We start from the raw sequence: 25,994 nt of genomic DNA, 5'->3' as shown, positions 1-25,994 counted from the left end.
ATTAAAATTGTGACTGAAAGTAGTAACAAACTGCACTGTTATCTGTTGGTGATTCATTGTGCCAGCTTTGAAGTGCATGGAGACCCATTTGGCCGGCACTGTAAGGGCACAGAATCACTTCATAAAATGTGAATATTAAGCTACGCTACACGGTTTTGGGGAAGAGTTATCAATTTTCCTTGCCCTAAAGACCTGGCCAGCCAAAGTCGCATACAGGTAGAGTGATCTGCTAAATCCTCTAATGTATTAGGACAACCTGTCATGCTCTTTCGCAAATGCTAATGGGATTACATACTGTAGAGTGTCCAACAGTGGCAGGGTATTCTCATGCAAGCCTCTAGTGCAGGGAAATACACACAGTTTAACGTCTGCTCGGTAAGTAGAACATCTAGCCCGTGACTTGTTAAATATTTAAACCCTTATATTCTTTTATGTGATAGGTTTAGCCTCTCGTCTTTTGGAATTGTAAGTGGTTACTGCAGCTGAAAGCAACACGTGCCATCAAATTAGCACCTTGGCTTCTACTCTGAGAATCTCCTGTTAGTCAAGTCTTTCCAAGGCAGGCTTTGTAATGTCTTTGCAAAAAGAAACTCACAGAAGAGTAAATGATGAATGACAGAACATTTAACTGCCTTTCAATCTATGCTCATTTACCATTGCTAGGTTGACATAATAATCCAGTGTAGCTCCAAAAGAGACAACTTTTACTGTTGTATTTGTTTTTATTAGCTGACATGAGCATAGCTGACATGAGCATAATGATGACTGGGTCTTCAAGTGCTTAAAGTGCATGAATTTCACCTGGAAAAAAATTGCAAATATTCAATTTTCTCCACTCATTGGCGTAGTAGTTTTGTGCTCTTACAGCAAACCACCTACTTCTGTGAAACAGGCCCAGTCATGCCCTCATGTGCAACCTGACTCACAGCCAGGCCAGGCCATTCCCTATTTTCCTACTGCCCCCCTCGTCGTCTTTTCAAATTAAAAGCCCTTTGCAGAGTCATGTAATTGTGACTTCTTGACAGTGCAGTGGCAGCAATCATTTTGTAGCAGTGGGGAGCCACTACAAAATGTATACAGGGGAAACTCTGGGCTATTCTTTGTTTGTACTTCCAGGTTTTGGTATCAGTGATGTGCAGTGTGTTAACATTCCTGAAGCCTTTATTTTTGTGGGTATCTCTTCCTGTGCGAGCTTGTGAACAGTGTACACATCTGCATGTGTGTCAGTTCAAGTGCCCACATTACGTTATCTTGTCAGCAGCTTCAAATTGTTCGTCACTTGCGTTTTCCCTGAGGGGCTTGCTCTAAATTCCACCCTGCTGTCTTGGTCAACTTGAACATTGGTGGCACCGAGAACACAATAGAGCGCAGCGCTGACTTAAGCTCACAATTAATAATTTAAAGACCTGCCACAAATGTTCCACGGTACATTTCCTTGCACGAGAAGCTTGCTTGTTAAAAGATGGGCTGCATAACTGGCAATTCTCAGGTCCTTAAGCATTTATCTTGCACACCACACAAAGGTCGTGCACCCGTCTCCTCTGATAAGCACTTCCACAGTTATCGTGAGTTCTGGGTTCAATTGAATATGACATGACGTGAATAGGCCAGTGCCTTAAGCTGGTTGGTTGGTCAACATGATAACAACACATCTTTTGTCACAAAACATGACAGCAACAGACTAGAAATGAAGGTCAGATTGACATCATCTGTTTAGCTCTTCATCACAGTCCCAGTGTTGGGGCTTCACAGCCCATTCATGAATGGAAAAAGGCTGCCCTTATGAGAATGGAGAACTCCCACAAATCTCCTTTATCTATGGCAGTTTCCTCTGTCTGTGTATCACTGTGTTTACCAGGGAACCATTTGATCAGCAACACTCCCACAGATAGATAAAGTGAAGCATGAAGGCCAAATTCTACCCCGCATCGATCTGAACAAACAATACCCCCCACTCGTGCTGTCCTGATATCACCACTAGGGTCACACTACAGAAAAAGCAAGTGTGTGACAGTGTCTATGTGTGCAGCATTGTAAAACTGCAAACTACAGTTGTATCATCATTGTATCATCAACGTCATCATCATGTCCAGAGTTCAGTGTCATGTGTTACAGGTTTCTTCACATCTTGACTAATGTGTAATATCAAATTAAATGTCATTCATCTGGTAATAGTGCTGCTAGTAACACTAATGAAAGTCAATAAATACTAAAATTACCTTTAATCCTTTTTGTCAGTTCTGCTGTTTGTGTAAGGTTTTCTTTTATCTATTTTGTTCTATTTTAAGACTAAATATGCCTCCTTTTTTTGGTAATTGCATTAGCATTATCTTTTGTTCAAGTCATAGATAAATGCTTAATAATCCTACACCCGTCTATGAATACGTTTCCTTCAAATTTGCTTTATCTCTGCATCAGCAGCAGTTTTATTTCCAAGTTCCCTTGATACTTATCTCCTCTTTGTGTTTTTGCCCTCCATATCTCTGTAATCTCCTACTACCTCCTCCTCTTTGCCCATTCCCTCTCTGCCACCCTCCTTCCCTGCCTCTCTCTCCCTCCCTCTTCTCTCTCCCAGGCGACTGATGCACGCTACAAGCCGTGTGTGCGTGTAGTGTGAGAGAGAGTCATTGTGTGTGTGCGTGTGTGTGTATGCTTGGGTGTGTGTGTGGATGTGTGCGAGTGTGTGTGAAGAGAGAGAGAGAGACATAGACTAAGCCCCTAACACGGAGCATGCCTCTGCGTCCGGCAGCCGGCAAACATGAGCCACCCAGCCCTCCACGGCAGGACCAGCAGCAGCAACAGCACACACACACACACACACTCACACACCCTTACACACACGCAGCAAACGGCAGCCAGGGGGCCAGCACTGACAGCGGCAGCTCCCGGGAAGAGGACAGCGCCGTTCCCGTTCCTGTCGGTGTTCCGGCTTTCCATCCCGGTGCACAGCGGAGCCACAGTGCAAGAGCACCCATGGAGGAGCCGACAGGCAATACCGTGGTCATCCGCATTGGTATCCCAGACCTACAACAGACGGTAAGAGCTTGTTCTGTAGACACTGCTGAAAAGAGGATAAAAGAGAGGGAAGCTACCTCTCCCCCTGCCTCTCTGGCTGGGTTCCTCCTGCCTCTCTTTTATCTGCTTTGTGGATTTTGCTCTATTTCTTTCAAACATCTTCAGACGTTTTCTCTCCTCTCTATTTCCTTCTTTACATCCTTTTTTGTCCCATCCTTTTTCGTTCTCTTTCCCCTCTCTTTGATTTTTGGTATGCACACTTCATGGCTGTATTTGCTTGCTGGCTTCTGGAGGTTCCACTCCCCCCTGCCCACTGATGTCTCACTAATAAATCTACCTCTTCATTAACTGGGCTTCAGCTGACTTTGACAACTGGCCACTTAGGATGAGAAGAGAAGGGGCAGAGAGGGAGGGGAGAGGGAGAGAAAAGGCATCAGTGATAAAGAGGGCTGTAAGAGACATTGTAAATCTGCATGAATACACCATGTAGAGAATCAAGATAGTTTTACCTGAACTGTGGAACTTTACCTCATCTGTGCTGTTCTGTGCTGTTGCTCTATGGCAAGACTGAGATCCAGTCCCTCGTTCTTGTTACTAACCCACTAGCCTGTGGCTTTTTTTCTTTCTTTTTTTTTTGCAGTGTATGCGCCGGAGAAATGCAAAACTATTAGACTGTGACATTGATCCTTTCTTTCCCTTTATTTTCCCCATTTTCCATACTGAGTAAGCACTGTCCCTCTAAATCCCTGTGACCACACATAAGTGCTTCTGTCTACATTTGTTAGCTGCAGAGGGGGGTTGGACCAGGGCACCAGTCCAGACACTAAGCATAATGTCAAACAGCAGAAAGTGTTAAAAAAAGGAACATGATTTGCTGGAGAATGAAGTGTTATCAATTTACAGTAACATATGTCTGACTCCGTTTAGGTATATTACAGCAGTTCATGCAAGCTGTGACATATTCTATGTTGTCACATAGGAAATGTGACAACATGGTATCTCCCTTTGAGCTTGTACATAGCACATAGAAAACGATTACGCTTTTTATCACTAATGTGCCTCTGTGTCAACTTACCCCTCCTGCTCTGCTCTCACATTTCCAGACGTCCTCTACTAGTCATATAGAAAAATGTAGATTGAACCTTCACAGTCATTACATAAGGTCCTCAGTTGGCTTTCTATAGGTGGCTTAGTTTGAGCTTGTGCTTCCTTCTTGAGACACTGAAAGGCAAGAGGCTGTTTTTGCGTTGTTATTGTTGATTACCTCATTGTTGTTGAGTACTTGGCTGAAATGACCCATTGTATCCTAGTGAGGCTCCAGTGCTGCATGCCAGGAATAAAGAAAGGAAATAAAAGGAGAGCAGTTGTAAAGGAAGCAGAGAATTCCCCAAAGGTGCTGCACAATCACTGTCTGTGAACAACAACGGTTTTCAGTCAAGCTCACACACAAACTCACACACTCTTACACAAACTCAAGCACGCTCAAGCCTGCAGGTACAGTAGCTATCATACAGGCACACACAAAGTTGTACTGTGTACGTGCACACATATGCACACCTCCAAATTTGCTCTACATGCATGCACGTTTGTGTACACAAACAAGCACTCGGGCCCATGAGTCCTAATCCCATTACCATGGGACTTCCCTTAATGTGGTTATGTAATGTAAAGGTGCTCATTAGTTTCACTTTCATGGAGTCACATGTAGTCTGATATATGGGCCATGAGGCAAGAACACATACAGAAAAACATAGTGAAAGACAAACAGAGAGAGAGCCTGAAAGTCTGACAGACAAACAGAACCAGATGACAGATGGCCAGACTCTGACAGTTTGAATCTTTCATGGAGCAGTCAAAAGTGACTTGTGTGTACTCTGAGCGAGCAGGAGATTACACTAGAATAGTCTGCCTGAAGTAGGATTACACATCACCTGCTGTGTCTCAAGCCTGGATCAGGAGAATGAAGCACCATGCAAAGATCACACCAGGCAACACTTTTCTCTTTCAGTAGGAGAGAATGGAGGGGCGAGAGCCCATGTGGGGTAAGGCCAAAGTCTAAAATGGCTTAACCCCTCACTTTTTCTTTAGTACCCAGGCAATTATGTCAAATTTATGCTATCAATGTAAAGGAGATATTTAAGATAAAACCCAGTTTTTACGAAAGGTCCCTTTCTCTGTGTGAGTGTTGTAATGCAATAAATTCCAGTCGGGGAGAAAAGTTGGGCTTGGCTTCGTGAAAGTTTTGTCAATTCCCTACAAGAGGATTTCCTGTGAGTATACATAAATAATAATAGGGAAATGGGATAGATGTGATGCCAATTTAGAACAATCAAAGTCTACAGTATTACATAAAAGTGTTGTGTACTCCTCAGTGCAACTTAAAGCAATACTTAAGAACTTTCAGTTTTGGTTGAGTTTGGCGGCGCCAGTGGACCAAAGCGGTAGTGTTTTACCTGAAGGAAGACCCCATTTCCCATGAGCACCGGCGTGTAGCGTCGTAAACATCCTGATCTCCCGGTTGCATGCAACAACTCGGTGCTGATCTGTTGATCTGCCTATTTTGTGATTTTACAATCAGTATCTCCTCGTTCATGGTGTCAACGGGGTGAAATGATGTCTGACCTGTTGACTTCAGGCCTCAGCCCATTACAACGTCTTCAAGGTGTAGTGTGGGAAATATGATCCACTGTAAAAACGGTGTATTTTATTTTCAAAATTAACCGGGTGTTTTGTTTTGTATTTTGTACACGGTTTCCTGTCCTGCACGAGCTGCTCTGTGCTGAATTTTTGCACAGTGCTCCAGTGTCCGGCAAAAATAGAAGCTGCGTGTTGCGGAGGGCTGCCGGGTGCTGGAGCCGGTTGAAGGCGATACAGACCCCCTCAGGCCATGACAGAGGTGTCATTCAACCTGTTGTAAGTCGATGTACCATCACAAAAGTTCTTAAAATATTATATGAAGGTTGAAAAGTTACTTAGTGTTGGTTTAAATTGTAGTACTGTATCTTGGGAGTAGGAGCCAAGTTGCATTAGCAGTTGATACCACCATTTGTTCAGCCAGACTGTTGGGCTGATTATTTGCAAAAATTGTCTTTTTTTCAGATCTTGGGTATCATTTGTCATTTATCAGTCCTAACTCCACCAACTCTATTTCTATGATTGGAGAAAAAAGAGACAGCTTCCCAATACAGCTAATGGGTGTCATTCATCTCACAAAAGGAGAAGGAGACACTGACACAAATAGTCTGCCCCACTATACTCTCTACCTGCATTCATCCTTGGTCTTCATTGCTTCTTCCTTGTGTTGCCTCTTTTAGTTCATTCTCAGAAGGTATTTGGCTGTCAGAGGTATAATTGTGTGATGATCTACAAAAGAAAACAAATCATTATTCTGGCCAGTATGTGCCTGGTACTGGTACTGGTACAGTCCTGGTACTCAACCCTATTGTAGGGGTTCTCTGATGTTGTCCAGACGTTTTATTTTCAGGAAACCTTTTACTAGTGTTATCATGGATCCTTTGTATTTCAGTGTGGACACTGACCTTGATGCTTACTAAATCCATGTCTTTCTAGCAGTACAGGCATACAGTGGCTGGATGCTGGCTTTTTTTTTTTACTGCATCGTGATGAGGTCATGTAATGTAATCAACAACCTAGGTAGAATGACACAGTAGAGTGCATACCTCTTCCAAGAGCAACCAATCCTGCATGCGTGTCTAGCTCTTATAGAAAAATAACAAAGTAGGAGAAACTGATAAACTTAGAAAAATATCTTGCAGTGTTTAGGAAAGTGCCTAATAATTACTTCATCTGATCCTTTCAGTGCCAAAATTGTGTGTCCCACGCATTCACCAAGTTTGGGGCAAATCTGTTCAGTACTTTCTGTGTCCTGACTAATAAACAAACAAACCAAATAAAATAGCTCTCAATAGAGCCCATGCCATGCTAAATATGCCAAGCAATCATAAAAGTCTGTGAGATCCAAGTTATCATGTGGATCTGAATTTCAATAGTCATTAATTCCAACTATGTAAATATGTCACATTAAGATCCTTCCATTGAAAATCCCTCAATTTTGCAATGTTTAGGAAAGTAATAAAGCAGTTTCTGGGATGTGACTGACCCTTTCTTTTTTTGTTCAGTCTCTTTATTTTAAATGCAAATAAATCGTTACAATTGAAGATCAAGATTCATCTGCAAATCTCACATGAAAAAGAACCATCAACAAACTAACCGCCATGTCACAGAGGACAGTGACAAAAAAACACAGGACACGCAAAACACGTAGTCGGAATTTTTGCAGGTCTTTCCTTCTACTGCATACGTAGAACCCTAGTAATCTTGAAACAAAGCTAAAACTAAGACATAGAATTGATATTAGTTAAAAGACTACTGTTCTGAAATGACATTTCCAGCCCTCTCTTGGCCAACTTAAGTGAACATCTGATGACAAATTGAGCTTATTTGATGGCCTTAGATCATGTCCTTTCAATCGAGCACTTGCCTATAAATTTAATGGTTTATGTTGTGGAATCTCTTTCATTTAACCATGCTATTCACAGCACATGCTATGAGACCCTCTAGCTCCAATTGTCCTAAACGACAAGTCATTTTTGTAGTTCAAGGTGGTTGACGAGTCTGCCAGTTGTAGGCTTTCCTGTAGTCAGTCTATGTTCGATGTTGCTTTGCCGTAACAAGTAGAGTGGAACCCTGCTGTTACTAACTAGTTCACCCGTGCTGCTGGTATGGCTGACCCTTTTTGGTCGATAAATAGATTGGTTGGTTGATTTAAATGTGCACAACCCAGAACACAGTGGCTAAAAAAATGCCTGTTTCTAGGAAGCACATATTTGATTCAGCACTCATTTAATCAAATTCATTATGTGCAAGGTTATTAAAGCAGAAGTAAGTGGAATGTTTGTGTTAATATACAGTAAGTCTTAAATAGTTATATCTTCCGACAGCAATCACTTATATACTGTAGAGTGTTTGGTCTGAAACACGGGTCTGTCAGTCACTCTGCTCTGCTGTAAGCCGAGGAGAAAACTTTCCTTGTATCCTACAACCTTTATCCAATGAGGAGAGAGAACGGCATAAAGGGGCAGTCCTCTCTGTGTGTGCAGCCAAGGGATGCACGTGAATGTGGTGACGTAGGGACGAGGGCGGGGACTGCTAACTCCATCGGCTGACAAGAAGTTAGCCAAAACGACCAGATCACTTACTTCTGCTTTAATGTAGAATTTTAGCTTACACTTTGGTTTTTAATTTTTCTTACAATGTAATACATGTTCAAGAAATTCAGATAAACCTTGCAGATAAAATAAACATATATATGGTATTTTGTCTAATCTAGTGAACTGAATTTTTGACACATCAAGGAACTTTATGAAAGTGATTCATAGAATGGTTTAAATATTGCAATAAACTAGCCTTTCTTATTGGTTTACAACTGTCTTCATAATGCTCCAGTACAACCAGAGATGAATACAAACAATATAGCAAAACCTCTTCAGCACAAATTTATTTTATTTCATAGTACATGTTTGCGTATTAACCATAGCGAGTTATTCCTTTTGAAAATGAAACCATGTGGGCACAGGTGTAATGACCCAGCCATCGAAGAGTTGGGATTATTCGCATCATTTTCTCATACTGTATAAGGCCTGTTATCATGTCACTCTATGGTAAATGTATTTATGTGATTTAGTAGACAGTTTGTTTCCTACCTTTCACATTTGCATTTCACATTCTGTTTGATGCATTATTATCATTTTTCTTCAAATTAGACCTAAAATATGACAGAAACAAATAGCAACACATCAGTAACATAGGCTTAAATAATAACAAAGTTCTCTTTTGTCTTAATTGCATAGATTTGAAACGGTGATAGATCATATTGAAGTGTTATGGACTAAAATAATGGACTTGAAATAAAATTGCATTCATTCATTAGGAAAATCAGAATGTTGCTGCTGTTGTTGTTGTTGCAGTGTTAATTTATCAGGCAGACTTAGCTTAATTATGTATTGGAGATATGACTTTTTTTTCAGAATGTGCTCTTTGGTTTAGGGCAGCCACTATCAAGGGCGCAGATAGAGGGTGGGACAGGTGGGACTCGACACCCCCAGATTCTGATTCACTTGGATCCGTCCCCCTCACTTTTATGGAGAGAAAAATCTCGAAATGCAAAAAAATGCGAAAAAAATGCGAAATAGCGCCTCTCTGGACGCGTATGGGCTATGTGGCAAGAAACGGTATTACACTCCTGTATTCGGTTGTTGAGCTGGGTAGGCTGCGTCGTCTCAAGCCTGGTTACCATAGTTACCCAGAACGCATATGACAGGCATCAGTGGGACAGCTCCTAGTTTAGGACCCCATAACCTAGAACTACCAACAACAAAACGGCATGCAAGATGAGGCCAGCCAAACCCAAAAAGCAGAAAACGATTGCATCGTTTTTTCAAAAAGCATCAACTGTAAGTAAACTGTGTGTTATCATAAACGTTATCATATCACCTTGCAATTTTTGTTGGTAGTCTGTCTGTTCAAAGAAATCTCGCCGTGGAAGTAAAATCGTAGTACAGACACAGAGTGAGAATAGAGGAAGAGAGACCAATTTCACAAGGGGGAGGGGAGGGGGAAACCTTTATGTATTTATTTATTATCAATTAAATCGTCCATTGCAGCTTTCTGGGGTCTTCTGGAAATGTGAAGGCCTGCTTGAATCCGTGATATTGCCAAGCCTAATGGTCTAGACTCTAAGTTGTTAGGTTACAGTTTCAACAGCGATTGCTAACGTCATCATTTTAAACCGTGAACTGTTATTTTAGTTACTAACACTCGGCGCAATGTGTTCCATTTAAGGTGAATCAGTATTTAACACAATAATTGTGTTGTTGTCATACATCACCTCCATTGAATTTGAATGACTGAGCCTGTTAGCTTGTTATTATCTCGCCTTACAGACACAGTTAATTATTTTTTAGAGTCCAGAATTGAACTTTGTAGGCATTACTAACCATTATAGACAAAAATGCACTACACAAAATAACATATATTTTATTATTTTAAGCTTATTAAAATAAAATGCTTGTACTGTGATGTTGGTTGACAGGCTCATTTATGCAGACAGGAAGTTTGGCCACCATAGCAACACATTATATTGGCATATCCATATGGAATCTTATAATCTCTAGTAGAAATATGGCTCCTGGGACTGGTAGCCTCTGTGGTAGCCTGTAGGTATGCCCATGTTAAATTACTGCCAATGGCGCTAATGCCTTAAAGCAGTTATAATGTTTGTTTATGCTATGTTAAAATGTTGTCATGGTCCTGGCCTGCAGGTAGTTCCTGAAGATGGCAGTGAGGGAGGTGAAACTGAAAGCGATCCACTGGAGGGTAGCAGCAGTAGGCCTAGTTGTGCATTAGATCTACAGCTTGAAGAGGCAGAAGGGAGAGAGGGAGAAGAGGGAGGGACAGAAGAAAGAGAGAGAGAAGGAGGGTCAGAAGAAGGATGGACAGGAGACGGTACGGCAAGGCCAGAGGCAGATGGAGGAAAGGGAGAGGAGGTTGACATAATGACATACACAAAACCAAATCAACCTGACCCTAAATTTGTCCCCCCCAGTTTCAAAAACCTATCTGCGCCCCTGGCCACTATCCACTTCTGTTAGTTTCTTTAAGGAGCAGCTGTAAATCAACTCAAGCCCACTGAACGTCTGCTGCTGTGATTGTGACAGACTCTTGCACTGGGAGGTTGTAATGGTGTGTTTTCAGATCTGTTACTCACTGAGCAGTGTTGGGATGTGATTATTGTTTTTCCCATCGGGCCTCATGTACTATTCACTTTCAGATCTTGCAGGTCTCACCATAGTGCTGCACTGCAGCTGGTTTTGCACTATGGATTGTTCTTTTGACATCAGAGCATTTATCGTTTTGGCTTGTGCCTCTCTGGTGTCTTTCATTAGTCTCCCTCCCAGCACTGTGAACCTTTTGTTTAGCAGTCTCCAAGGAGCTTTGTTATACTGTAGGTGTCCCATTGTGTGTCTTCAGTAGCCAACAAGACCTGTTCTTGATTGTTACACTTTGGGTTTTCGATGGAGGACACTGGTTTTACTCCTGGTTATACCTTCTTGTGGTTGTGGTTGTGGTTGTGGTGATAAGAACTCCTATCCTGATATCACCTTCATTTTACTAAAGTTTCATAAGTATGCAAATAATAGTCGATCCAAATTCCCTGTTTCAGGGCCCTCTGTCATAGTAACATTTAAGCATTTCAGATTTTCTCCTTTTGTCTATGAATCTTCTCTCCAGCAACTTCTTTTTTTTCTCTTAGAGATATTTTTGCCTTTATTTGAGAGAGACTGGGGGAATGACAGATGCCAAAGATCGTCTCGGTTGGGAGTTGAACCGGCGATCAACACTTCTTTTATCAGACTTGGTCTGGCTCCTTTATATGATGGGGCTTCGTGTGGTTGTCTGCCTATGGCTGCACAGTATCTTTGCATACAGTTATTTGTCTCCTTAATCATTGTTTGACGTTTAACTGTTTTACTTTGATGCAGTTGATTATTTCTCTTTTTTGTCTTTCCTACTCCCTGCTCACTCTTGACTCCCACTCTGCTGTCTTCCATCTACACTTCTGCGTGTCTTTTTTCCTTCTTCTGACTTAAGCCTTACATGCAACAGTGGTTTGACAGTTCGTCCAAATACTCTCACACACACAGATTGACATATGCAGTGTTGCATCCGTGATTGGTTGGCACCTCTCTGGAAAGCCTCTCACGTCCCAGTGTTACTATTTTTAGCTTCATTCACAGTAGCATCATGGGCACAGGACGTGGCTAGCATTCTCCTCCCTCCATCTGCCCACCCACCCATCAAGGGAGAGACCGAGATGGAGAGAGATTTGACCCAGTGTAACACCCCATCCTCTTTTTCTCATCACACCTCCCATTCATCTCCCCTTCTCCCTAGATCTCCTCCCATCTGTCCATCAGGTTCTGTCCAAAGAGAGATAAAGTACAAAGGGGGGCATCGATGGAAACAAGAAGAGTGTAATTTTATGGCATATTCACCCCCCTAACTCCTACATGCTGCTACAAGCTTAGACTGTCTTGAATATATTAACACTTTTATATTTGTGAACTGGGATAGTACTTTGTGATTGTGATGTAACAATAGAATTAGTGCTGTTTTGGGGACAGTGCATTTGGATACTAATCAATTAAATGATAAACAATTAATGTTTGTTAGTGGATAGGCAATTCTCATTTATCTCTGTGATGGGCTTATTGATCCACTCACCTTTTGGGTTAACTCTATTATACTGTATAGCTCCTACTTTGTTTCTTTCTTTTCCTCTCCATTATTCTCTTGTTCTCTGTTGTTTTCTGCCCTTGTTTTCCTCCAACTCTTTCTCTCTGAATCTAATCGGAGGGGAGCCTGGGAATAGAAGGAGACATTAATATTAGCCCAAGACTGAACTTCTTACCAGTCTGGTCTAGATATTCATTGCGTTTGTAGGGGGGGCACTTTCCATGTGATATTATATCTATAACTAGAAAGGAGAGGTTTGGTTTTTTATTTTAGGTATTTGACAGCTTGTGTCGTCATCACCAAGGGGTGAGATAATTTAACCAAGTATTTTATGAGGCTTCAGCTGTCACTCTCCTTCTGTGCAGTTGAACTGAAATTGTACACACAGTGGCAAACACTCTCAAAGAGCTTTTGAATTCGATCTGTGAAGTCAATAAGATAACACTAGACTCTCTACCTTGCTACCAATGGGAAAAAGGAGACCCCCTGGCAATTTACACACTTCCAATTAACTGCCACAATAGTGCTGTATTCTTCTTAACAGCAGGGAAGATTGTCTGTATTTTTATGTCAGTGGTGATATGAGTCTCTCGGTAGTGTCAAGATACAAAGGTAGAATGCCTTTGTTGTTGACTCTTACTGTCTTATCGTGGTCAAATTTAAAAAATAATTGCAACTTAATTTATTATGGTTGCAGCTTCAATCCTACAGCACTCAACTTAATTACACCTGTTCGTCATCATTGGGTTTTAAATTAGGGTGATTCACATTTTGACATGTTCATATTCAGACCTGCACCACAGTTCTCCATTAGGGTAGGTCTGGGAATAGTTTAGCACAGTCCTATCATTTTGCAGAGTTAATGTACAGTACATACTCACATGTTCATTCCCTCTGGAGCGCCCTGCTTCTCCATCATTTGGTCACATGGATGCATATTGTGCACTCAGAGGTTGTAATTAGTCATGTGTTATGGAAAAGCTTTATAATTCATACTAGGGTACTCGGGGAAATGAAAAACATCTTACAGTTACTGAACTTACTTTTTTTTTTTTTTAATTATGAAGCTATGAAATTGTCAATTTTATGCATCTAAGACTATTAGTGCATTCCAAATTGTCAAAATAACTGGTTTTAGCCATGGTTTATAAATTTAATAGTTGGCTGAAAAGTTTAGTCGTACCAGCCAGTAATACACACACCAGCAGTGTGTCTGTGTAAGTGGGTGGGTGTATTTGTGTCTGCATGTGTCTCCATGAGTGTTCATATCTCACTGGTGACTGACATGAACTGTAGATCTTGTTGGCATATTCAGTCTCGCCTGTCAACAGTAATGGAGAAGAGGACTTTAATCGATATTGGTTGTGTGTGCTAGTGTGTCTGTTTATGCATGCATAAAAACAGTGTCTGAGTGAGTGGGCCGGCTGTTAAGGGAGAACGTGCTTAACTTCTGACATGTTAAATTGCCTGTTTATTAGGAGCACCTAGCAAAAAAACTAATGCAATGAATTCTACCACCGTCATGGTTTTCTTGAAAACAGTGTCAAAGAGGTGTTGATATAACTGTATATTGTTTGTATCATTTTGTCCAACCCATCTAAATCAATGAGGCTATGATCAACAACCTCTTTGTGTATTCTACTATGGTTTAGCTGCGCCACAATTAGTTTTAAGTGTTCCTAATAAACTCACAGCTTAGTGAATATTTAATCAAGCTGTGTGTACGTTTGTGTGTCACTATACAGTGCTGAAATGTTGCTTGTCGTCAGTTCATACTGTATATAGGAAATTCTGTGTGTGGTGTGTGTGCACATCTGTATGCACAATAGTGTGGACAATTGTTCATTAATTATAGGTGATAATGATTATTCAAGTACTATGGCTGATGTGAGTATGGCTGAGCAGTCACACCTGTGTGCGACGTGAGTGTGTCGTGGCTTTGTGCCACAGGCTGAACAAGTCGCTGTAGATCAAATGTGTGTGCGTGAGTAAAACATATTAAGATGTTTAATAATGGTATTCAGAGAGGCTGGTATGACTTAATGATGGTATTGTTGTGCTGAGAAACGCTGCAAATATATGGTCCAACCTCATTGATAAATGGGGTGGATATAATATGAATGGATTTGTCACATGGCTTCTGCACATCCATTTTAGTTAGGTATACCATATAATATACAATATGTAATAGTGTATATTATACACTAGTGCTGATGATAACTTAATCCAGTGTGCCATGTTTTAAAAGTGGGCAGCTTTAGCATACAAAGTAATGCAAAGATGTCCATCCCATACATGATAATGTACAGATATACTGTTATGCTCTTTTTTTTACTCAAGCAGTAATGCATTATTGGCATGTAAATGTAAAATGTAAAACAAGCTTTCTGCTAAGCATAAATAGTGCATACGGAATATGTCAGACACAGCCTAGATAGAAGTAAATGGCAGAGAGTATATCCAGAATGTGAAATCACATTAAAACTAAATTCATGAACTATTTAGACTATATGGGCAGATTCAAAGTACCAGGGTGAAGTGTTACTTAAATTAGTAACCATCTTTCAATCCCATGAAATCATGTCCCTTTACTCTTTGATGTTTTCTTTTTGCATTTTGAGTTCCAGCTTGTGTTATGGCCAAAATAATTTATAATTTAATGAGTTTGAACTTTTCACAGTTGTGTTATATTAATGAGATTCAGTTATCTAATGTGGGCTATAGATGACGTAATACTCTAAGACCAGAGAGATTCAATCACAAAGATTGAAATCTGACCAGTACTATTTAACAATACCTTGGTTTGATTGTTCTAAAAAGTGGGACATTCGGTGACCGGCAGTGATTGTCAAATAGGGGTAGAAAATTCAAAATATTATATTACATTATGTGTTGTGTAATAAGCATTGGTATTGCAGTTCTTCCCACATGGCTGACTAACAGATAACCAGGGTGAAAAAGTAGAACATCAAAACAGCAATGGACCGTACCTATGGGCAAGGCACGTTGGCAGTGACTTTTAAAAACAAGAACAAGTCAAAGCCTGTATACGTCTGGACCGCCTATGATCATATATCCAATTTTATAACTGCAGCGTCTTCTGGTGAAAATCACAAAACACTTAAATGAAAGACTGAGCTTTAATTCCACCTGTATTTACTTATAAACACCCAGATAATCATCTGTTTCTAAAGGCTTTTGCGTTTAATAACAGTCAGTGAGAGAGAGACAGGGAAACTGGAGAGAGATAGAGAGAGAGGGGATGAAACGCAGGGGGCCACAAACCAGGTTTGAACCTGGGTCAGTGGGGCAAAAACAAATCCTAAAGCACGCACCCTACCATGTTAGATAGAAGACTGTATTTCTTGGTATGTCTCGCTTGCAGTCTGGGACCCACAACACTTTGTCTTTTACTCACTTCCAACTCCAGAATGTAGCAGATTTTTTATTACAGGTATGCCCCTCTGTGTAACTCCCTCTGCTTCACGATTGGTGCAGTTTAGTACGAAGCCTCCTCACCAGTGGCGTCTTTCACTCCCTCTCTCTTTCCTGCTCTTGCTTGGTGTCTTATAATGATACGTGTAATGAAAGTAGTTCATTGGTGTAATGAAAGCGCCCCTTTGCTTCACTGCAGCTCAGGAGCTGTCGGGAAAGCAGAGCAACTTGGTAGAGTGAGACTTGCCACTCGGATGAGCAGCGAGCGAGCAGTGGTGGAAATACCATCACTCAGTCAGCCACATTTGCAATCATAGCGCTGACCCCCTCTTTTGCAGTCCAGCCAAAGGCTTAAAGTCAATGGAAATCACATAATGAATATTGGCCAGAGAAGTGTGACATGGGTTCAGATGTGCTTTCACCAGGTAGGCTGCACTTTAGAGAACAATCCAGTCAGACCACAACAGAGTGTCATTCATGAGCTATACCACAGCACGGGACTCAGGCAACAGTTGACAGTTCAGTGTAATCGAGAAATCATGAATGAAAACATACATAACCAAAAAATAAGAATTTAAAAAAGCAACATGCAGTGGATGGAGCTTGATGGTTGATATTGTTAAAGATGCTGTACCCCAGTGGCAAATGTGGCCTTACCCCAAACTGATTCTCTAACATTCTTTAATGCTGCTTTGCTGGTTTTTAACTTTACAGTACATTTGTGTGTGTTTGAACAAAGAATGATGTTGAAAATGGAAGACACATTACCAATCAAATGAACTGTGGTATTGTCACAGAAATGGGCAGATAAGTTTGGTATCATATTCAATATTAGTTGAAGACATCGATACACTCTTAAAGCTTTAACCGACATCCATATTGGCCAGTTAGTTTCCTTGGTAACCAGCTAAGGTGCACTGCTCTTTCGCACGCCCTGAGAACAACTGGCTGATGATATGCAAATTTAAGAAAACAGAAGCTAAAGGGGGAAAAAGGAACGTTGAGAGGCACGATTAATCCGTCCTGCAGAAAGAAAAAGATTCTCTCTCACTCTGAAAATCTGCATAAATTGTATACTGTAAGTTTTCAGTGTGTTTACTGACTGCAGACAGCTCTGTGCTGCACCTGTCTGATGTGCTTGTTAAGATGCAGGATAGTTCTCCGTGTCGTGCTGCTGTGGTCGGACACGGGAGGATGCAGAGAAATGAAGTGTAGGTTTAAAATGCAGTGTGTGTAAGATTGTCGGAGGCAGACAGAAAATTTGGCACAGAGAAAGTGTTAGAGCTGCTGAAATATATCTCTGTGGTGCTGTAACACCTGTTTCTAAGTACTCTGTATTTGTTGATGTTGGATGCATTGCTTAGAGTATAGGTGCATTTTTGTAGTCCTCTCATTTTTTTTTCTATTTCAATTGGTGTTCTCAAGTGTTTGGTTAGCAGCGTCTGTTAGGGATAACTTTCCACCTCTGCCACTCCATTTATCTCCAGCTATGATTGTGGGTCTGTGTGTAACAAGTTATGTCGGTTCATAACTCCACTTTCACATGCAGAAATGCTATATTCAGAAAGTTCAGTGCACTTTTGCAGTCGTCCAAATCCTGATTTGAAATGACCGCTCCTCCTGGCCGCTGAGTGGCGAGTGCAGCCTGCTAGCTCTTTACAGATTCAGGTCCAGGGTTCTCTGCAGATGAAAGATAAGGTTCCTCTGAGTGTCAGCATTTAAAGTTGCTCAATTTAAAGCTGTTGGAACTACACATCTATAAGCTCTCCCTCTTTCCCTGGCTCACTGTCTCACTAATACACTACCTCTGTTGCTTTTTAAGACACATATACTTTACTTCTTTTTTAGTAGTATTCTCTCTCTCCCTCTCTACTCCATTATCGCTGAAATCCCTCCTGTGTTCACTCATTCACTTTTTATTCAGTCAGTAGGTAGTGGTTAGCAGTTAATTAAGACTTTTGACACACCCAATGTGTCTTTATATTAGTAACAGAGCATTTTAAGTTACCTAATATAACACTCCATCTAGTCTGTAACTAGATATGACATAATGAATGTCTGCAATCCCTGTGCAACGGCATCACTTAAACTGGCATTGCCATGGTAAAAAGTTTAAACTTGTATCTTGCCTCTTAACTGAGTAGAGATGAGGTGCTTCTCTGTGCATACTGTAGCTGCTTGGCTAGTGTCTATAATAGCTTCCACATGAGTCATTAATATGTAACATCAATAAATTGCAGCTTCTACTGATGCATGAGAGGTATTTAGGGGAAATCTGTAGATGTAGCTTCACAAAATAAGCTGGTTTACTCTCTGCCCCTCTAATCTTCTTGATTCTCTGCCTGCACATGGCTCACACGCTGCACCACCTGCCACCACAATAAGATTCTCAGTCTATGGGAAATACTGTGTCAGTCCTGATACTTGTTAATCAAATTATGAATTACTGACAGTCTCTATGGTTTATTGCTGTGATAGTATTGAATGAAGATTACCCACACACACCTTTTCTTTTCTGCTGTGCATTTCTTGACAAGAGCCAACTTCAGCACAAATTAAACTCAACTATTCATATCCAGTGGACAGCATGAATTAAGCACCATTGTACATAATTAGGTAAAGTCCAGCCTCAGCACTTTCTGTGTGAATAGAGTGTGTAGTGTGTGTTCATAGTGTCTTTCAAGGTGTCTGAATCTTGACTGTAGCCCATTAATCCAAGTTAATTGAATCAATGCTGTTTTCCCTTTCTTGTCTCAGGGGTGTAACATGGTTATAGTTCAGTTATAAACCTTGGGGTGGTGTGTTCATTTTATGCTATGGGATTTGGAGATGGACTAGATTGTCCACTGAGTATAGACTTGCAGTCAGATTCCTATAGCCAGAGAGGCTTAAGATTAACGAGAGAGAGAGAGAGCCTTGTTCATGGTATTTAATTGATAATACTCCATATCAAACGCATTGTGTTAAAGTGAGCTCAGCTGCAGTGTGTGATTACCAAAATGGGTCAAACAAATGTGTATGGATGTCGACTGTGATAGACTCAAATGAAAACGTGCTGTGTTGATATTACCTTGTCCGTAACCAGATGTGTCCTCATGACATGTTCCCTTGTAACAGCATGTTTCACGGATGAGTTGCTGCCTCCAGAGATGTGAGAGCTAGACAAAGAGAGCTGTTGTGTGTTAGCTCTATAGGTGTCCAAACAGTTTTTACTGATGCTGAATTAAATGTTCTCTATTATTGATTTTGTATTATTTCTGTCCGGGTGTTGGCCTGGCATCTATTTCTGAAAAAAACAAACAAAACCCCCCCAAACAAACAAAAAAAACCCTTAAAGATCTAGCGACATATGTCACATACAATAAATAAAAACCTTCAGTAGTTGTAGACATTTCAGCTCTTGGTTTTAAAAGATGCAATTGAAGGATTTGGCTCTGATCCATTGCTCAGCTGTGTCACATAGAGTTCATTAGCCCAAACAGAGAGGGCAGAACAAGTCTAAGATACAGTATTGGAACATTGCACTTGAATGATGGTGTTTGTACTCTACACACACTGATTTTAATGTGTCATTTCAAATCGACAGACTGTTTCCACATGTCACACACTTGTTGTGACAAATTGAATCAGAATACCCTACAGGTTAAGTCTTGTGCTTATCTTATGCTACATCCTAGTACTCCTCTGATAAAACTGTAAGATGAGCTTTCCCTGAAATTTTATATCATTGATTTCTTTTCTTTTTTATATATATATTTTGGGGCTTTTTCGCCTTTAATGGACAGGATAGTTGAGAGAGAGAGAGAGACAGGAAGTGGAAGGCAGAGAGGGGGGATATGACACGCAGGATATGGCCGTTCAACGCGGGATTCGAACCGGGGCCGCCTGCAGTGAGGACTATAGCCTCAACACATGGGGAGGGTGCTCTACCAACTGAGCTAAACACCGCCCCATAACATTGATTTCTGACAGGTAACACTGCTTAAAGCTGGAGCACAGGTAATAATGACACAATAACTCTATTTATTTATCTATAACTTTAAAATCAAAGTTGACAAAATGTATTAAAAGCAAAGTAATAACAGACAAGAGGCTTAGGACAACAAAATAACAACAGAAAGCTGGACAGTATGGTCAGATAAAAGCAGAACAGACATACAGTATACTTCAATATTAAAAACAATTAGAGAAAGTAGTGGGTACACTAAAAAACAATAAAAATGACAAAAGGGCAAAGAAAAGACCATATCACATAAAAGCACACAAAACAAAAACACACATTCTGCTAGCCGTATTCTGTCCAGCAGGTTTGGGGTCCTGACGACAAAAACACGGTCACCTTTAGATTTAAGCCTCAAATTTGGACCAGCCAGAAGCGCCTGACAGATGGCTCATATGGGGTTAACGTTTCTGTTATTTTGCTTGGGGCGAGGCCCTGGCATGCTTTGCAAGTGATCAGTAAAATCTTAAAATCAATTGTAAAATGCACAGGGAGCAAATGAAGAGAAGAGAGGAGGAGGGTGATACGATATCTGTTGTGCTGCATTGTGAAATAGTTGGAGGCAGGACTAAGAGAATCATTTAGCAGATCAGGGTGTGGGGGTTTGTGTTCTTATTGTAAGAAGCAGGACTGGGCAACTTCTGTCATGTGTTGTTCATAACCTGGATGTTAATCGAACAGTTCTTGTAAATTTCTGCTGATGGATTTCACATTTGAGAACACGGACCAAGGGCACTTTGGATGAACTCAATAGAGTTTGGTGGATTGAGCAGTATTATTATAGGTTGGTCTAAGGCTAAGGATGGGAATACAGAGGGTTATATTTGAATGCTTTTGAAAATAATGATTATCTAATGTCTTTGCTGATAGCATAATGACTTAAGCATACGGTAGCCAGGGAGAGTAGAAAAACAGCCGGAGACAGTCATTCATATGTCAGGCATTAACATGCACCACTTTCTGCTCACTTTTACAAACTGAGGCTTTAATTGTACTCTGTGCAGGGCTGTAAAAATAAAACAGTATTAGTTTTCAGTATATCCTAAAGCTGAGTCTACTCCCACAGGTCTGCAGATTGAGACAGAGAAGCATATGCAACTGTTATCAGTCTGGACTCTGGCCAACAGAAGGAATCCCACAGAGCAGAGAGCCAACAGAGGATACAAGGAGAAGACAGGCAGTTCATTTAGTCTGTCTGTCAAATAAACCCCAGCTTTTCAATAGCCGACTGAAAGCCCAGCGAGCACACGTGTTCATGTACAGTAGACCTATATCTTGTTAAGTGTGTCAAATGTGTGACCCTGTTTACAAGGAAACAAACACATTAGCAATACTAGTGATCTGTTTTATCCTTTTAGGGCATTGGTTAGGACTCTTAGTTCTCCTCCCCACATCCAGTCAGAGCACTGTTAATTAGTGCATATGTCATCTGGGCAGCGACAGCCAGAGGTCTTGGGAGATGGAAACGGGGCTGTGTGAGAGTCATTACACTCCATCATCTCAGCACTCCTCTCTTCTTTGACTTCACTTCACCACTACGTTTCAGTCTCCTTTCTCTTCTCTGTCGATGCATCACTTCTTGCTAAAAGGCAACAACAATACCCTGTCTCTTTCTATTGTGACTGGATGCCATCTGTGCCTTTAGAGATACTATAGTCATGTCCTGCCCCATGCATCATCCTTGCCTGCATAATCACGAACAAACACACACAAACAATACATCTTAATTAGTAAGGCACTTTTGGGACGTGTCTTGAATTTAGATGTGGAATGACGTAATGTGTGTTTGTGTTTGTTTCCACACAGTCGACCTGCTTGCACTCAGTTGAACTTCACACTTCTCACTGGCTTGTATTTTTTTATTATTTCCCAAACAACCTGGAGACTTAACCCCGGAGTTTTAAATTCTCTCCAAGTGTTATGCATTTAGCCTCATTACTGGTGCATTACAAAACAGAATATATCATACTAATTATGTTTATTATTGCTCATGAAGATCTTCAGGCCAGACTTGTTGATCAGTTTGTGCAACTAGTCAAGAACTATTAAATGTTAGCCCTGTAACTTGCATTAATGTACCGACTCACAATTTGTTTTTAGATACATAATAAGGTCAGCACAATAACGCCCCGTGTTTCTATTTAGTTTTATTCACATTCGCATTAAGTTTAAATTGTAGTGTTATTTATTGCACAGACTATAGAACTGTAAGAACGGTTGCATTTGTTTTTCATAGAGGGATTAAGACAGACTTTTACCTAGTTACTTTTACTCACTAAATGCCTAATGACACACGTTAGTTTTAGATCACCAAGTCCAGCAATTAATACACAACCTTTGCCATCTCACACACACCTCTGTTCATGGCTCTGTGGTGCTCCACAGTCGTGACCTTGGGTTTTCTCTAATCTCCTTCAACAAGCTCCTATTGGTCAAGTCATCCATCACTTAGGTCTCTAATTTAGGCAGACAAATAATCAAGGCTTGGGCTTTGATGAAAGCCTGTAAAGACGAGTGGGAGACTGAGGAGAAGAATGTTGTACCCCAGGGTGTCTGATCTCATCCAGAGTGTGAATGTGTTCGACATGGGGGGACTTTGATAAGACACAAGGCCACACTGGCTTCACATGTAAACAAACGGGAAAACAACAACACATGCACTTTGGGAGAAGAATGTGATTCAGCACTCCTCATGAAAATTTGCATTTTTACAGATCCCCTGCAGTCATTCTTCACGTCACACTGCTGCTATACGTTACGTTCATGCATCATGTACTAAATTAGTGTGAGTGATTTTTTTTTAACCAAAGGTACTAAGGTACTGAGAGGAGCTATGATTGTTGTAACTCTTACTAGAAGAGTGGCTTATTTATGGAAAGAAATTTCGATGACAATACGCCTTATATATATTCACTACAGCACTTGGTTCTCAGCAAAGGTTGTTGTGATTTCTGCAGAAACTGAGCCCTTTGATTGAACACGTACACACACGCACGCACGCACGCACGCACACACACACCACACACACTTATTTCTTTCTGCAGAATTCTCTCTCTCTCTCTCTCTCTCTCTCTCTCTCTCTCTTTCTCTGTCTGTCTCAAATACTTTGGGTGTTGTATCCAGACTCTGCATTGCAGTTCAAGGCACAACTGGTGAAAAGGGGCAATTCATTCATAGGCTTTACTTGCGTATCTTGGACACTCGGTGGCACCAAGAACACAAAACAAATACCTCAATTGAGGCAAATAAACTACATTTATAATAAGTACCATGGTATCTATCACAGCATTAGGGCAAAGGAGACACATTGAGAGAGAGCAGGAAAGTAAGAAAGAGAGAGATAACTGCTAACCTGCAGAGGCTGAATAGCATGTAAACAACAGAAACACCAACAGCTAGAAATTAGACAATACACTTACTGCAGCATGTTAGCACAGCAATAAAAACCCTGTTAAGAAATTAAGGGTTTCTGTCCACTGAAAGCTAGAGGGCTTTTAATTTAAAATGGTTACAGGAAGGGTTGAGTTTTTATTAATTTGTAATGCAATCATTTTAACATGACACACAGGAGTGGATCAGAAGGAAGCATCAGACTAAAATATGGCGAGCTATCAAACAGGAGAAATTAGAAATAAAGGTCTGTCTCTGATACAAGCCTGAGGAATTTGAGGAAATATGGTTGTTGAACACTCTGGATAGAGATGGGAACCCAGTTTTAAATTATTCCCAGGAGTACATTTTCAAGACTGTACTGTATATCGATAAGCTCTGACATCATCGGTTCTGGTCTTGGTAGTGGAGAATTTAAAAGAAAAGATTCATATCTGTTGTTGCTACATAAAAGTTCTCTCATTTTGTCTTTGATTAAGACTTTCATCTATGATGCGTTTTCGCTATTACCAATTCAGAACAGAGAGCTCTTTTTCTCTCTCTTACCCTGTGTGTGTGAGGGGGCCTGGGAAGCTCTGTGTCTCACACATTGTTGCACTGCGACACACACGCACACATACACACACACACACACACACACACACACACACACACACACACTGGGGGACAGTGGTAGAGAGAACTAAATGTTTGAGTCTTTGTATTGAGTTGCAATGATATCTGCTGAAGTTGACAGGCTAACCAGCTAGCCCTGTCCTGTCTTGTAATACCACTTTGTACCTCAAGAGGTGTTAGTGTGTCTCTGTAGTATCCAAGTTAACTCACAGTCCAACATGAGAAGATGAAGAAGTAGTAATTGAGAGAGGGCTATAACCCTGTGTTGCAGAATTTCTCTCTCTGCGACATTCCCCCCCTCTTTCCTCGAGCTCAGCTATTTTATGCTGCTGCTTCAGCTGCTCTCCTTCTCCCTCACGTTCTTCAACCTACATGTAGACCTGTCATCACTGCACCTTCCTTGCCTCTTTGACTGGGCAGACTTGGTACAATCATCATTGTTAGTCTCACAGTGAAACATACTATAACCCACTTGTTGCATAATCAGGTTGCAAGGTGTACGTACATAAAAGATTATTCCACGATCAATGCGAGTTTGTCAAGATGTCAACAACTGCACTATGCTCAAGTAATTCAAGCTAATGCTAGTTCAAAGTTAGGGTGAGGGCTGAAACTTGGTTGTGAGTAGCCAGTGTTACATTCTTGACTACAGCAAATAGTATAAATATTGTACCCTTCATCCATCAGATTTCTAGGTTAATTTTGCAATTTGTGCAATTTGCAGTCAGAAAAGAGCCTCAGCCCCTCCCTCTCTCAGAGAACATAAAGCAGCCTTTGCTAGGGGTGGGCTAATCGATCTAAATATCAATACCACGTGGGTATCAAAACTAGATTGATTACCCACTAAAACAAAAAAGAGAAGAACTGTGTGCAAACAACGTGCTGTTGTCATAAATCTGCATGCTACTTCTCCCTTCACTGCTACTGCTGTCAGTGACCCATGTCAGGTGAACAAACTCGTTGTGTGCATGCGCAGCTATACGTGAACCCTGACAGGCGTCAATCAATCAGACTGACAGAACAACACTAGGCATAGCAGAGACAAAGAGAAACACTGTATGGACCTTTTTTTTTTTTTTTTTTTACAAATGTCAGTGAAAATGCTGCAAACAAACTACAATATATGCAAGAAAGTTGTTCGCAACTGTGTTTTAACACATGTGGTTAAGTGTGCAGCTCAAAAAAAAAAAAGTCATCAATAATTTAGTGGTGATGAAAATTTATTCAGACTTAGCCTATTGATGCTTCATTCACCTCAAAAATCGTAACACACCGTTCTTCCACTACATAAGCTGCTTTTAAAAGAAAAATGTATTGGTATCAGGATACCCTGTATGGATTGAATCCAGATTTTGCAGTATCGCAAACCCCTAGCCTTTTCCTCTGCATAACAGGCAAAGTTATGATGGACATCCTGTGTCGGTTCATAATACTCACTTGATAATGCACCCTTAAAGTATCAGCAAAACCCTGCGTGTGTGATTTCAGAGCACAAGAGTATTTTCTATTTCAACAACATGAGTGCTGATTGCTGAATAAGAAAATGACAAGGTCATTCTGAAATTAGCAAAGAGACTGCTTTGAGCTTTTTTGCCCAGGTTCTAAGACAATCTGTATAAAGAAGGTACTTCCTCTGTTTGGTGCTCGTCCCACTCACTCTAGATACTGAAAATTGCTCTATTTTGCCACATGCAGAGCTGAGTTATAGTTTAATAATAATAGTTTATTTTTTTCTCATGCTAAAGCTCTCACTCCAGGGGGGGGTGAGAATTAGACTTAGTTAGGATTATGTTGCACTAGCTAGCAACCTCCCCCAGCCACTCTCTTTACTTTCTGTGAAGGAAGGGTATTTGAACCATTACTGCATTTTATGTCATAACAAATACGCATAGTTTTGAACCCATGGTCAGTACTGTATGTTTGATAATAAAACCAATATGGAGCATACTTGTTGGAATTGGCTGTATTGGCCTGAATATAAATAAATAAATAAATAGGTGGGGTCCTGTTTGAGCAGCAGACATTTATGTCACCATGAACTCACATTTGCACATTTAATAGGCGTTAATGACATGTCCAACAAAATGTGTAAATCAATCAGGTGTACTGTAGCTGGATAGTATACTGTACTGTTTGGGGTGGGAATTGAAGACTTATTATGATACCATAGCCATTATGGATTCTGCTTATACTGTAGGTCTTTTTTAATTGATTACCTCAACAA

General features: G+C 40.7%; 1 protein-coding gene across 6 annotated transcripts in view; it reads left to right on the top strand.

The window, feature by feature from the left end:
• The first annotated feature begins 2,573 nt into the window (after positions 1–2,573).
• shank3a (SH3 and multiple ankyrin repeat domains 3a) overlaps positions 2,574–25,994 on the top strand; it is a 141,435-nt gene continuing 118,014 nt past the window's right edge. For all 6 annotated transcript variants that reach the window (XR_015036004.1, XM_085779436.1, XM_085779434.1 and 3 more), the window contains exon 1: positions 2,574–3,036. Coding sequence is in view for 5 of the 6 variants with exons in the window: in XM_085779436.1 (XP_085635562.1) it covers positions 2,731–3,036 (306 nt within the window). In the remaining variant the exon portion in view is untranslated. The remainder of the gene's footprint in view (positions 3,037–25,994) is intronic.

Source organism: Trachurus japonicus, chromosome 6 (genome assembly GCF_045865225.1).
Source record: "Trachurus japonicus isolate A0001 chromosome 6, Traja_1.0".
Taxonomy (NCBI): domain Eukaryota; kingdom Metazoa; phylum Chordata; class Actinopteri; order Carangiformes; family Carangidae; genus Trachurus; species Trachurus japonicus.
Note: the sequence above shows the minus strand (reverse complement) of the source record. Positions and strands in the feature narration are given on the sequence as shown.